This window comes from Gymnoscopelus braueri (genome assembly GCF_963280865.1).
Source record: "Gymnoscopelus braueri genome assembly, chromosome: 1".
In the NCBI taxonomy this organism is placed as follows: Eukaryota; Metazoa; Chordata; class Actinopteri; order Myctophiformes; family Myctophidae; genus Gymnoscopelus; species Gymnoscopelus braueri.
In genome coordinates this window covers 39356975-39372576 of record NC_137603.1, presented here as the reverse complement: position 1 = coordinate 39372576, position 15602 = coordinate 39356975, and the positions used below count along the sequence as shown (strand labels likewise).

Sequence of the window (15602 nt, the reverse complement as noted above, 5' to 3'; positions counted from 1 at the left end):
TAGGCATGAGAGGGTTAATAATAGATGGGGGTTTTGATACTATAAACCTTATCAAAGTAGATAATGAAAGCTTCTGCAGAGAGGAATGACAGGGAAGCATAGACCATAAAAGAATGTGGACGTTATGCTATTGGTTTCTACAGACCGTAAATGAAGCCTATTTTTCAGCTATTTCAAATCCGCCATTTTTCTATATTCGGTCCGAAATGCCGGAAATTAATGCTATTGGCTGCAACCGCTGCGAGGGCGGGTCTTCACTCGGTAGAACCAGTAGAAACCATAGAAACATACCCTACTTTATCAATAATTAAAAAATGAATGGGACCATAATTTACTAAACGCATATCATGATGATTTAAAAAAAGACTTTAAGTTTTCGTTCTTGTCTTTTTTGTACTATTTTTTTTTGTTTTTCATTCTGTTGTTTTTGTTACTGTTTTTTATCCCCCCCACTTGTTTACGTTCTGTCTTGTTTTCATGTATGTATGTCTGTCTTTTTGAAAACCTTTTGTTCCAATAAAAATTTAGTTAAAAAAAAAAAGACTTTAAACTACCGATTGAAAACATAAAGTGTTTATGAAAAGGTTTACTAAGGTAACAAAATCAAGTGTAAAGTTCAACATTATCTTAGGTTGTTGTATGACTTTGGTTGATTTTGTGTGGCAATAAATAGTCAATTTGGAGTGCTGTCTGTGCCTTATTTATCATTATTAACTACTTTAAGGATCCACCCCCCAATTTTCAAGTTCGAATCGTGAGTGCACTGTATCTCATTTACTATTTACACCTCCCATACCACATAATACACTCCACCTTGACTTCCCCCATTCAATATATGATAAAAGGTCATATAGAATGGGGAAGTTTAGAGTTAACTAACTTGGATGGATCTGAAAAAGAGGAATTTTGTCATAGTCATATGCCCATTGAATGCTTTAATTAATGACCAGGTACAAGAGAAAGGTTGAGAAAAATATTTCTTTAATGCTCCATTTTTTTCTTCAAAAAACAGTTACAACCTGTTTTTGAAAAACTAATTATATTAACAGCTGAGGGAGTTATGCAAGGCAAAACAAACAAACAAACAAAAAACAAACCCCGCTGTCTACAACACTAGTGGATGTGAACACAGCCAGAAAATGTTGTTGGGACGTGGTCTCTATTTATTTTTGCTCAGAGTCCTCTGTTTCTCTGCGTGCTCCACTAGCTTGTCTTCCACATAGAGGCCCTTACGCCTGCGCACAGCATTCATGTACTTGAGGGCCAGGTTGGCAGAGTCTGCCTTCTCCCCAAAGTGCAGGTACTCTTCCTCGGTCGTGGGAACCCAATAGGGATCACTGCTGATCACCTGGGAGAGAGAAAGGAGGAGGAGGGAAAGGAGGGTGAGAGAGGGAAAGCGAGAGTCAGAGCGGGAGTGAAAGAAAGAGGAATAGGGCATGGGGGGGGGGGGTTATATATGACACAGTGGATTTCTCCCAAGACAATAGATACTTCTGTTATCAAACTCACAGTGGATTGACAAGTAGAGGCTAGACTGTACAGGGCAGAACAATGTTCCCTTAACGGTGATTTATACAAACAGTAGTTGCTGGCCTGTGTCGCCCTGCCTGCGACACCTTGTGAGCTTGTAGATCGTCTATTTTGGATTGCGCAACACCGCGTGCAACGAAGTGTATCAAGCCTTTCACAGCCGCGCACGCACGCACGCACGCACGCACGCACACACACACACACACACACACACACACACACACACACACACACACACACACACACACACACACACACACACACACACACACACACACACACACACACACACACACACACACACACACACACACACACACACACACACACACACACACACACACACACACACACACACACACACACACACACACATATTCTGTCCACAGCTGTGCCACTATGTCTCAAGGGAAATGAGTAGAGCTAGTGTTAAATGTTGGTGTGTGCGTATGTGTTTGTGCATGCAAGGCTGTGCACAAGCTCAAGTCCTGATTTACAGGCAGTTCTCTAGAGGGGGTTGAGGGTGACGCAATGCCTGCTGCTGCTACTGCTCCTACATACACGCGCAGCTTCAATGCCATGACCTGACACACAAGCGCACGCACACTTGCGCACACATGGAGAGTACAATTACTGTACCAGCATTAACAACGGGCCCTTGCACCTGGTCCTGAGGGGCCCAGAAAGACAGAGGCTCCAATTGCACCAGGACAGATGGCAGAGAGGGAACTACAACGGACGGATTACAGAGCGTGCGCGCACAGGCACACACACACACACACACACACACACACACACACACACACACACACACACACACACACACACACACACACACACACACACACACACACACACACACACACACACACACACACACACACACACACACACACACACACACACACACACACACACACACACACGAGCAGCATATGCCAAGGCACAATGGTGTCTAGTTTGGGGGGGGGGGCGGCTTCGACAGTAAAGGGCTTCACTGGGTGACTGAATGAATGAATGAACACGCTTACAGCAGGGGGCCGCCACTCATACAAGGACACAAGTACGCACGCACGAGCGCACGCAAACACAGGGGCCAACATCCATGGACATATACACTGACCAACACGTAAGCAGGCACTCACATGTTTACACATGTGCAGGCACACAGAAGAAATATGTGCACACGCATAGCCCTCGTTGTCGTACGTTAGGCGCAACTCTCGAATGGTCTGCTCTTGCTCTTCACAGAACAAATAACAGTAATGAGGTGATATGACTCATCTGAAGTGCTATTACTTACGAGGAATTTCCATTGACATTATAACTTCCTCTCCTGATCCGCACTTAACCTTAAATTTAATTACAAAATGGCTAACGCTAACCCCAGCTCATCTTTCTAGACAAAATGGTCAGTGCAAAAAGCACTACACACACAGTGCCAGACAAATGAAAGGTGCATACACGCAAGCACACATGTACAAATGGCTGTTCCTGATACAAGACTCATTCACAAGGTTCTACAGCTCTGGACCAACAAAAGGCTCCATTGTGATGGAAATCTAATGTAAACGTCCAGGATCAGTGGACCCCCCCCCTCCAGTTACACAACAATACAACATTCAAATCTTCTCCCCGCCCGGCTCCGTACTTATTCATATGTTAATAGCATATCCCCGGGCCGTATCAAATCGCTGTCAGAAGAAATGCTGACATCAGCTCAGAGCAGTTCACAGCAGCTCTGAAGCAGTGTGCTGTGGGGCGCTGGGTGACTGGGGGGAGGGGGAGAGGTTCACTACAAACTCTTTGTCATTGTCTGGTGAGTAAGCGTCTGTGGGTCGGCCTGGAGATAATGCCTATAACTGGCACTAACGAAATTGGACAGACAACTTTTAACAAGGCCAAGAGACAATGGCCGGGTGACAATGCGCTGGTAGGGGGTCTATATGCGCAGACATGAATATGTGCGCGCATCGAGGATGCTTGGGTGATGTCCAGCATTTAAATGGTGACAGGAGGGCATGGTACACATGTAAGGGCCCAGGGTCATGTATCAGCTCTAGTCCATCACAGCCTGTACTCAGACCTAAGGGGCTCTTTATTGCCGATTGTATGAGGTTCATGCACAGTAAAATCTTCAGTGTTGATTTATCCATTAAGGGTCCATTTGGTTGCATTTGTATTTTGTACAGAGTTAAATGAACACATATGATTTTACTGTGGACATATGTTCCATCTTAAACACAATGACGACAACGTGGTTACATTGCAGGCGTGGGCGAGTGTGTGTATGTGTTGTCAGTACACTGCAGGCTCTCATTAGTGAGTGCCAGGGGCTCTCGGACACTCAGCCAATTAGAACAAGCGCTGGAATGGACACCTCTTGATCTCTGGCCATACTTTGCGCGCGCACACACACATACACACACACACACTCTCTCTCTCACTCACTCACACACACACACACTCTCACTCACTCACTCATACACTCTCACTCATACACTCTCTCACACACACACACACACACACACACACACACACACACACACACACACACACACACACACACACACACACACACACACACACACACACACACACACACACACACACACACACACACACACACGCTTCCTGGGACACTGCATGTCTCAGAATCTCTCAGCATGAGATGAGGTAACTATAGGAACCACAACTACCAGAAATGAGTAATTTTACATTAACAGGGACAAATAAATTAATCAGAGCCCCCCTACAATCACCACTGATGGTTGACTCATTCTAGCAGGTTGGATCATACCACGAGCTGGGTATGGGTGGAGGAAGTGCAGATGGGGATAGAACAAGATACGAAAGCTTTAAATACTCCTCTCAGCTGGTACACAGTAGTGATAAATTAACTCAGAAGTGGAACCAAATGGACCTGTACATTTGGTTCCATTTGTGCACTCTTCTGAGTTAAATTATCACTTTGGATTTGACGGCGTGGAGTGCAAATGAGGTCTCTCCCTCACTAAGATACAAAGGCTGTATTGAAGGGATTCAACAACGTGCGTGGCTCCGTGCACCACTCTCCACTGTGTCCTGTCAGAGGTTTTCTAATTAGACATGAAATTGAATTATTCCACCTTTCAAGCAAGACACACACCAAAAGCTGTGCACACATGCACTTTAGCCAATTTATGGTTCTCGTTTTTCCATGTCTACCGCGTATGCTGGTTAATGCTCTGCTGTGTGCATATGTATGTGTGTGTGTGTGTGTGTGTGTGTGTGTGTGTGTGTGTGTGTGTGTGTGTGTGTGTGTGTGTGTGTGTGTGTGTGTGTGTGTGTGTTTCTGTGTGAGTCTGAATTGTACCCACGTGGTTTGCAATGAATCTACTGGGTCGCAGAGAGACACATGTAATGAGGGGCAGCGTGTCTGTAATAGTAGTCACCCCTCTTGCATGCGCATGCATGTGTGCCTGTGTAAACAAGGGTTGTTATGGGAGAGATGGTGTATTCATGGTGCATTTGGCCATTACATTAACAAAAGAATGGGAGTCTGCATGTTGATATTGTTGTTGTTAATGGTGGTTTCATACCATCAACACCTCACCATCCACAGTGTCTCTGTGCCTTGGCTTACAGGCAGCCTCATCCATTACCCCAACTGACACCATCCATATGGCACGTAGGCCATTGTGGCGTGCATGTGCATGTGCATGTCGGGTGCTAGAGGGAGCCGGGCGTTAGGTGGAATACTCCAAAGCACATGTGGTGTCTATCTCCGCTTTGATCATGCCAGGCTCCCTGGAGGAAATCATCTCATTAACCAGACAGCCTAACTGACCCACAGCCAATCCCCAGGATCTGTCTGGCACAGTGTGTGTGTCTGTATGCATGTGATCTGTAGACAGGGTTAATGCAGCAGGAATTCACTGCAGTCCACTAGGGTCCAAAAGTAGGAAAGTAAGCGTAACTCCTGTGTGTGCACACAAAAGTGCATGTACATCATTGTGTGTGTAATGTGTGTGTGTGTGTGTGTGTGTGTGTGTGTGTGTGTGTGTGTGTGTGTGTGTGTGTGTGTGTGTGTGTGTGTGTGTGTGTGTGTGTGTGTGTGTGTGTGTGTGTCTATGTCTTCAGATGGTCTGGAAAATGTAGAAACAGTTCAACTACAGTCAATAAGACCAGCAAGGAGAATCCCACGGCAAAACCTAGCATATGGCTGGACCTTTATGGCAATGTGTCAAGTTGTAGGCAATTGTTTATAGGGATAGTCAGTAGTAGAGTCAATAAAGTGAATTCTGGGATATGAAATATTCATCTGCAATTTTATGTAGTGGTCCTAGTAATATTTGCTGTTAAAGACTTCATAACATGGATGGCAACCATATTTGATTATACACATCACGTGTTTCCTGACCAGACTTCCGCTAGGCAACTTTTGGGCAGGCCACCGTGACCGGCAAGATCATGTTTTATCTGCCAAATAATATGTTTATTGGCCATCATTTTATAAACGTCACGTGCGTGTTTGCAGATACAGTGCGTGCATGTGCAGTAAACCACCCAACTGATCATTACACCTCGTTGCACCTCATGCAATCTGTTCCTAAAGCATTACCAGCAGCGCTGATCAGCTGATCAGGAGGAGAGAAACGCAGCTGTGAAGCCTGATCTATGCTTCGTCGCATGGCGGTGTTGCACATCGAAAACACCTACAAGCTCACAAAGCGGTGCGCTGGGACGCGTTGTGACTGTGAGCTTGTATGTCTGATACTTTCGATGTGCGACACCATCATGCGACGAATAGGCTGATCTAGGATCAGATAACTGCAGTGCAACTAGGCAGCAGGCTGTCGGGATCAATGTAAGCTAACATTTTTGTAAACTATGTTGTGTTATATTATCAAAATAATAATAGTCTAATGGTGATAATATAATAACAAAGTATTTTTCAGCCGGCCATGGTGTCCGGTGATGTTTTTATTTAACGGTCAATAATGTTTTTTTACAGTCAATGGTCGATATATACCGGCAAACAGAAACCTTGTTCCTGACATGTCACGTATATTGATTGCCGTTTACAGTAGCTAATGGGACTCCATAAAAGCAGGTGTTTCCCCTGGGGGCATTGCCTTAAAGATCGCGTTTGGACTTGTCATGCTAAGCTAGGCTAACAAAAACAGAAGCCGAAACGTTGTTTAATAACCAAGTGTAATGACCCGATTAAATGAATGACACCTTATTTACAGCACATTGGAAAGGGAATGGTCAAAACAAAGACACATCACAGTTATGGTGTTACATCAATATAACATACCAACATAAATGAAACCCATGACACAACTCCATACATAAATGTCCACAACATAATGCCTGTGTAAATCTAGGTGTGAAGGCCACGTGTAGTGGCCTGGACATCTAGTATATAAATATATACTATACTGTATTCCTCTCACCTCCCAGTGGCTGAATATCAGCTGTGGGCTGGCCAAGCCGCTGGTCCTCTTGCGCATCTCGTCTGCAAATCCGAAGCTTTCCGCTACGGGGAGGACAGCGTTGATGATGAACATGTCCGTCCCCTCCCTCATCTCCTCATGGAGAACACGACCCTCTCTCTTCCCAAGAACCCCATACACACGGCCTGGTAGTATGAAAGACATACACACATAGAATACAGACACACAAACACACACACACACACACACACACACACACACACACACACACACACACACACACACACACACACACACACACACACACACACACACACACACACACACACACACACACACACACACACACACACACACACACACACACACACACACACAGTTAGCTTAATGCATTCCAGACACACCTGTCAACCACACAGCACAGACACATGCGGTCAGGTTTAGGCCTGGCTCAGGGAAGAGGACGCCCCTGCCATGCATAGTCCACCATGGGAATTGTATTGGTTCTTTAATTATTTTATTTGTGCTTGTCAATTATATTTTTTAATTGCACTGTAAATGTTTTAATTGTACTGTTTGACCCCAGGAAGAATAGTCACTGCTGAGGCAGTCACTAATGGGGATCGAAAATAAACAATACACAATAAACAATACATACAGTGCTGTCATGGAATAAAGAATAATAGTTGTAATTACAAAGTTATAACAAAATAATCTAGACAGGAGTCACCACTTGTACAACCATGTTGTGGAAACGTTTTCCCTTTTTTTTAACACAGAAACCTTCCATAGTGAAAAATAGACTTTGATCAACTATGCATCAAGGAGAGACTCTCACCATACACTGATGTCAACTGAAAGAGACATTCTCTGTGAACCTGATTTCACAGATATAATCAACGACTTTGCCAGATAAACAAGACAAAAGCACTTCGAAAAGTAGTAAGGCCTTTTTATTTGACCCTTTTGGTTTATTTGATTAATTGTGCAGTTGTAAATAGTTGACTGATAACAGCTGTTAACCCATTAAACTGTTGAATTGTTTAAGTTAAAGCACCCCTGCATACTGAATGCCAGTGGTTCTCAAACTGTGGGCCGGGGCCCACTGGTGGGCCGCGAGGGTATTGCAAGTGGGCCCCCAAATAATTGACACAAAGATACTATTTTTTTCTGTAAAACCTTGAAAATGTGTTTTCTTTGTGATACCAATAAATAACAACTTAAAGTACACCATGTTAGTTCCATTGATCCAAGCGGGAACACAATCGATTGATCATCATTCAAATAAACATGCTCTGAAAATGCACGCGGCCCACCCATCTGAGTGTTAAGTGGTCAGATGGGTGGGCCGCGAACACTTTCAAGAAGACAACAAGTGCTGTATACAAGTAGTCCATGAGCCAGACAAGATTTCATTATCGAAAGAGAGGGCAAAACCAAACCTATATTAAATTATTCATAGGGTCAATACAAGTAAATAAATATATGATAACCTCTCCACAGGAGTAGCTTATTCATGGTTATCACACATTTTGTAATTTTCCCCATACGTACATGACAGGTGAAAAAATGACAACATTTTTAAAAGAGTTATAATGAAACTTCCTGAGTTGATTACTTACATGAAGACAATGATTTATCGTATTACAAGTTTTCTGAAATTGTATATTTAAATATGCAAATTCTGGCATATTTTCCTATATAATGCCTAATTTGCATATTTAAATCTCTCTCGATAATCATTGCTCAATTTTGGGGCTCTGGCTCATGGACTAAAGGCCTTAAACAGACAAACATGGAGTAACATGCACACGCACACGCATGTGTATTGCCACAGAGGTCCAACACACATGTACTGGGGATGATGGTAAAAGAACAATTAGCCAAAGTGCTGGGGGAAAGAGTGTAAACCGTTTATATGAGGCCCCTGCCATTTACACACAATCTAATGGAGGAGCTATTGATTATATCTGTTTATACACAGTACACACATGATCCAATAGCCCTATTGACAAGTTCTATCTATACACAGTAAAAGTCACAATGTTACATTAACTCTGAGAGTTTAATAATGGACCCACACGGATCTGTATGCTAACCATGTTAGTCCCTCCCTATAGATTAGCAAACATCTCTTCTCACAGATAATTGTAGTGGAGTAAAAGTACTACCAATATTTACAAGCAACTTTACAGAAAAATAAGCCCAATGTTGCTTATAATAAGTGGACATGGCAACACTGCTACCGTAGTGTTTACATTTTACAGACACCTGAGTGGACAGACACAGCTGTGAGCCGACCAATCAGCTTTATCACAGCTTTAGCCCCGCTTAGCCCAGCTCAGACCTACCCAACTCTGGGTACTTTTTAGGCACCAGTTTAGTACCACTTACACACCACTCTACCCACTTCATTGTAGTGGAAACCGTCGCTGTGGTGGGCGGTGTGGGGTGGGGCTAGGTAAGTCCATGTATATGGAAAGCCGCCTAAAGAGACCTTTCCAGTACTAAAATCTAACAGCATAAAATGTCGAGACAACGGTATTTGATTATATATATATTTTTTTCTACCAAGGTCAATTCAATTTTGTTATTTGTTCCCATAGACCGTAGGAAAATATGGACAGCGTCACGCCATTGGTTTCTACAGACCGTAAATTAAGCCTATTTTGCAGCGATTTCAAATCTGCCATCTTTCTATATCCGCTTGATATCCGTTCCGAAATGCAGCCGGAAAGTAATGCTATTGGCTGAAACCGCAGCGAGGGCGGGTCTTTACTCGGTAGAACCAGTAGAAACCCTAGAAACATACCCTACTTTATCATACATTTTAAAATAAATGGGACAATAATTTACCAAAACGCATATCATGGTGATTGAAAGAAGACTTTAAACTAGCAACTGGAAGCATATAGTATTTATGACAAAGTTTAACAGTGCCAGAGGTTTTTTAAAACAGGGTACATCCAGTGCCAGCGTTTTTTACCGTTTATCGGCGAACTTTTTAGAGCTTTTTCTCAAGATTCCATCATTGGGGCGGATGCACATCCGTTTTTTTGGGCTGACATCACATCCGTCCATTCCCTTTTAAAGGGTCCTAGGATCATTCATAAGTTGCGTTAGAGCGCCCTCTTGTGGATTTTCTTTTTTTTTTAATAAAAAAAGAAAACGTGATATTACGTTTATGGCACTCAAAGGATGTATTTGTAAAAAACTTAAAGGTAGGGTAAGTGATTTTCTTTGGTTAAAATAAGTGTTAAATAGCTCTATATTATGATAGTACTCATTGCTATAGAGTGTTTGTTCAGTAAAAGGAGTCTCCTTGTCTCTCCAGCTCTTTATAAAACAGAAAATGCATTTTCGTTTCAGTTTCAGTTTCATTTCCAATTTTATCCAATCAGGATGGAGAACTCAATCAGGATACAGATTAAACAAGTGAAATTGGAAGTGATGACACTAAGAAATGAGCAGGCAAAATTGGAACTGGAAATGAAGCTTAAAAATTGGTACTTTCTCCTGATTGGCTGAGATTTTGACACCTACTGTAAAATGTATTTTCTGTTTATTAAAGAGCTGGAGAGACGGGGAGATTCCTGTTACTGAACAAACACTCTATAGCAATGATTACTATCAGAATATAGTGCTTTAACCTTTTAACAAAATACTTTTTGTTTTAACCCAAAAATATCACTTACCCTACCTTTAATATTACGTTTGTGGCACTGAATGTGTTAAGGTAATAAAATCAAGTGTAAAGTTTGTCCAAAAACCCATCCGCTTGAATAGAGCCTAATTGCTTTTGCAAACACCAGTCGTGAAACAGCGGTGAAACAGCGGTGAAACAGCGAGACTACAGGCCATTCATATGAACTGTCACACTTCCTATATTGCCTCAATTTACAAGCCGGATGCTAGCCCCTTTTTTTCCACTAGAAAATGATTGAATTTGACCTGAATGATACTGAACAATGAATTTAGCAGATGGATATTGACAGGAGAAAAAAAGCAGTATCCATACCATCCTTACACCAACCAGGCTGGGGTAGGGGTACAAATAGTCCAAGGATTTGGGGAAAATGCCAGGCAATAACTCTCTTTATCAGTATGCTCCGTTTCGGCTGACAAAGCACTTTGTCTAACGAGCTCCTGCGGCTGCTAACAAGCCTGTAGATATTGTTTACCAACACGCTAAACGGCATTTCAAGCCTCATTTTCATCTTAATAGCTTTCAGAGGACGGCGATTTAGGGTTGTTGTTTTTGGAGCATTAGTCAAGGCTGAATGGTGGAAGGTGCCGGCTGGTGAACCATTTGCACTGCCACTGAAAAGATGCCTTTAGTTTAGACATTTTGGGAGGCCCTGCTCTCTCAGTAAACGTGGGGGTGGGACCGGAGTAGAAAATGGATAACATGACTAATACTTCATGATTTTATTAATATATGTGGTGCAAATAACAATGGCAGGATATGCTGGTGTCATATAAAGGCAGGAACACACCAAGCCGACATCGGCGTTGGTAAGTGTTGTAAGGCGCCTGTGGCCGAAAATCTGTTAGGAAAGGCGGTGTGTACACTGTCGTGACAGGTCGTCGGGTGTAGTGAGGCATCGCTCGTCGGCTTTCGACTGTCAGTATTAGCGGGGTGGCGGAGAAGGGACAGAGAGCAGGGGTAGAGCTCTCTGGTTGGCTGTTTGCAAGGAGCGGTAGGCTATATTTCTTTCCGTGGCAGTGCTTGCAGTAAATGTATTTTATCTGCATACAGCGCACAGACTGTATGATAGGCTATATCGGTGTCTGTTGCTCAGCGCGTTGTTTGCTCAAAATGCAGCCATGCGGCAGCGCGATGCGCACACAGCCATCAACTAATGATCACTATATTATGAATAGCAAGAATAGAAAAAATTGGAACAGCGCGGCTTGTCATTTCTGTTCACTCACCACATTGGACACAAGCTTTGCGATCCGTGAAGTAATCTAGCACTATCATCATAATCGTCAGCATTTTATATAGTTATATTTTATTTCTTACGCTGGGCACTCGAAAAAATACTGCTGCCCTAAGACACTGGAAACAGAACTGTAACCCATCTTATGTCAAATGAGTTAATTTTAGTTAAAGGGATAAGTTCACCCCAAAATGACTTTTTAAAAAATCGATTACACACCCCATAGAGACTTGAATTTTTTAGTTTTTGTCGCATTCCTAAGCCAATAATTTGATGACCGGCGGCGGCTCTGGTAGGAGACTCAAAGCGTCAACTTTGAGTCGCCTACCGGCAACATTAGCATCTTTCCACCGGTCATCAAATTATTGGCTTCGGAATGTGACCAAAAAAAAATAATCTCTATGAATTCAAGTCTCCATGGGGTGTGTAATTGATAGAAAATAAGTCATGTTTGGGTGAACTACCCCTTTAAGTGCAATTTCAGAATCTCTATTTTAGATTGGTAAACAACCCTCTATTCTCCTGCACAGTAATATTGTTAATTTAACACTAATGGAACCCTTTGGACCCGCAGTACATTGGGTTCCATTTGTACACTTCTATGTTCATATTTCCTCAATGTGTGACAGCTGTGTTTGTTGACTCTTACCCAGCACCTCAGCAGTAGCCATGATCTCACAGGTGTACATTGCAGCCATAAGTCTCTGGGGCTTGGCCTGGAAGGCATGGCGACACGCCTCCTTCATAGCAGCAATCAGCTGGCCAGACACAGGACCATAGCAGTCCACAGACCCTGGCTCCACCCTGCGTTTAGCCTGATTCTCCACTGCCGTCATGGCCTCTGCCTGGGGAGACACCTCACCCACTCCCTGGGCTTCGCCCTCATTCTTTGGCTCAGCCTCATGGGACATGTAGTCTTCCTCCATAGAGTCCTGGTTCTGAGGATGGCACAAGGACTTCATGTCCCATTTCTCTACTGAGAAGCAGACTCCCATTAAGGGCTCTTCGCACATGGGGCCCGACCGAGTGGCCAGCTGGAAGCCGCTGACAATGCTGTTGTCAATGTCTCTGAGAGCCCGGCTGCCAAGCTCCCCTGCTCTCTCTTCTCTGTCCAGACACTGCCACACAGATGGCCTCTGGTAGCCCTCGACACTGTTCAGCAGGATGTTGGGTCCATACCTGAACACAACAAGAGCAGCAACGTTATTTTAAAGCAATGTCGAACTGCCTGGGCATGATATAAGCCCCAATATTGTCAATCTTCATCTGTCGGACGACCGGAAGTGGCGATTCCATTCACTGTCATTGTATGGCGTAATTGCTTACCTTTTTGAGTGAATGGAATCGCTATTCCCAGTTGTTCTCTTCACGAACCACAGAAGAAACAGATAAAGATTATCAAGAATATTTGAACTTGTATCATGCCAGTTGCTATACAACACAAGGTTGTGTCAAAGTTCCACATCGCTTAAAAGGATTATATACAGTGGACTGACATGTTTAGCTTATTGCCAATGACTGACTGCATACTTGACGTTACTGATGCATACCACAGTTTGTTTGGTCGTCGATGAAGCCCATTCATTTCACTACGCTATGAAAATCATTTTATCTTGAAACGTGCTTCGGATAGGTAATGCTACACTAAATACAAGAGTACAGTTTTTTGTCATAGTATGGTTGCATTTTAATGCATGTAAAAGTGCGGCTTGATTAGAAAAGTCTACTGTATCCGAAAATAGACGACACAAAAATAAAGTTAGCGATAACTTCATACCCGCGTGGTCCGAAGGCCCATATGTGCTCCACTGCATTCCTCCACTTCCTCCCTTGCAGCAAGCTCTCCAGCTTGGCTTTGAGTCCTGTGATGGCCTCGAGGGTCCTGGGGCTCACATCCATGGTCCTCCCCTCCCTCAAAGACAGATTAACCTGCTCCAAGGTCCGCACCAACTCTGAACTTCCTTCCAACAGACGGGTCACCTCTAACAGGCAAAACAAAAAGATCAAATTGATAGAACTTGCTGATGGTTAAGTATAGGCATGGGTTTGGTGCTGTTTCATTAATACAGTTTAGGCATGGGTTTGGTGCCGTTTCATTAATACAGATTAGGCATGGGTTTGATGTGGTTTAATAAACTAATTTTAGCTAAGGTTAGACATGGAACCTGGAAACATATTATATTTGACATTTTCCATAATATTATTAACTACTGTATGTTCACCAGCTTGAAAGCTTTGGCCTATCGGTATCGGCGTATATGTTGTCTAAAATGCGTAGATATGAAAATGTTTTTTTTACAGAACATGGTGCAGAAATATAATTTTTCCTTTACTTATAGTTAATTATTGTTTAACTGCAATTCTCCATGTTTGTTATGATAAGCCCACTTTTCAACTTCAAATCAAATTCCTCTCATTCTTATGTTCCTATCCTGTTTCACTCATATCCCTCGAAACAGCATTTCATCTGGACTTTAAGTTTAAAGGTAGGGTAAGGGATTTTCAATTTGTCTTTGGTTAAAATAAGTGTTAAATAGCTCTATATTCTGATAGTACTCATTGCTATAGAGTGTTTGTTCAGTAAAAGGAGTCTCCTTGTCTCTCCAGCTCTTTATAAAACAGAAAATGCATTTTTGTTTCAGTGTCAGTTTCATTTCCAATTTTATCCAATCAGGATAGAGAACTCAATCAGGATATAGATTAAACAAGTGAAATTGGAAGTGATGACACTAAGAGCAGGCAAAATTGGAACTGGAACACTATAAAATGAAGCTTAAAAATGGGTACTTTCTCCTGATTGGCTGAGATTTTGACACCTACTGGAAAATGTATTTTCTGTTTATTAAAGAGCTGGAGAGACGGGGAGACTCCTGTTACTGAACAAACACTCTATAGCAATGATTACTATCAGAATATAGTGCTTTAACCTTTTAACAAAATACTTTTTGTTTTAACCCAAAAATATCACTTGCCCTACCTTTACGCATGGGTTTGGTCTGGTTAAGATTATGGTAAGGATCTGGGGAATGCGTCCACCATGAGGTGGTCTGAGATCAGTCAAGGTTGCTACAGAGCAACTGATGGCTTAATAACGTTTCTTTACCAATGACATTCGACTGCTGAATATCCATTGACAAACAAAAATACTGACGTGGACCAGAGGGATGGAGAGAATGAGGGATATGGTTTTATGTGACACAAAATGTTTATCAAAAGCAAATATTGAAATACGGAAGAGCAATGCTTTGTCCTGGCCTGTGTGTGTATCCCAGTCTTACCCTCAGGCAGGGGGATGGCGCGGACCCCCACAGTGGCCAGTCTGTTGGGGGTAGTGAGGGTCACCAGACCACTGGGGTCCAGATGTAGTGTGTCAGACAAACGTGTCTCCTCTTTCACCTTGTAAGACACAAGTGTGTACACACATATTTTACACCTATTTCCCATGATATTCTTAACTATATTCACCAGCTTGAAAGCATCCTTAAAAATCCCCAAAATGTCTTTTTTTTAATCGATTAGTCACCCCTTGAATTCATGGATATGTTTTTAGTTTTTGTCGTATTCCTAGGCCAACAATTTGATGACCAGCAGCGGTTCCGGTAGGAGACACAAATAGTTTCCTTTGTGTCTCCTACCGGAACCGCTGCCTACTCATCAAATTATTTGCGACAAAAACAAAACAATATCC

The 15602-nt window shown here is 42.8% G+C and overlaps 1 protein-coding gene across 1 annotated transcript in view; it reads right to left on the bottom strand.

The window, feature by feature from the left end:
- Positions 1-976: 976 nt before the first annotated feature.
- Positions 977-15602, bottom strand: part of efl1 (elongation factor like GTPase 1) — an 86540-nt gene continuing 71914 nt past the window's right edge. Inside the window, exons 19-23 of the mRNA XM_080436339.1 lie at positions 15193-15310; positions 13692-13896; positions 12564-13093; positions 6972-7156; positions 977-1348 (exon numbers count right to left, since the gene is read on the bottom strand). Of these exons, the coding sequence (XP_080292465.1) occupies positions 1160-1348; positions 6972-7156; positions 12564-13093; positions 13692-13896; positions 15193-15310 (1227 nt within the window). The 3' untranslated portion in view covers positions 977-1159. The remainder of the gene's footprint in view (positions 1349-6971; positions 7157-12563; positions 13094-13691; positions 13897-15192; positions 15311-15602) is intronic.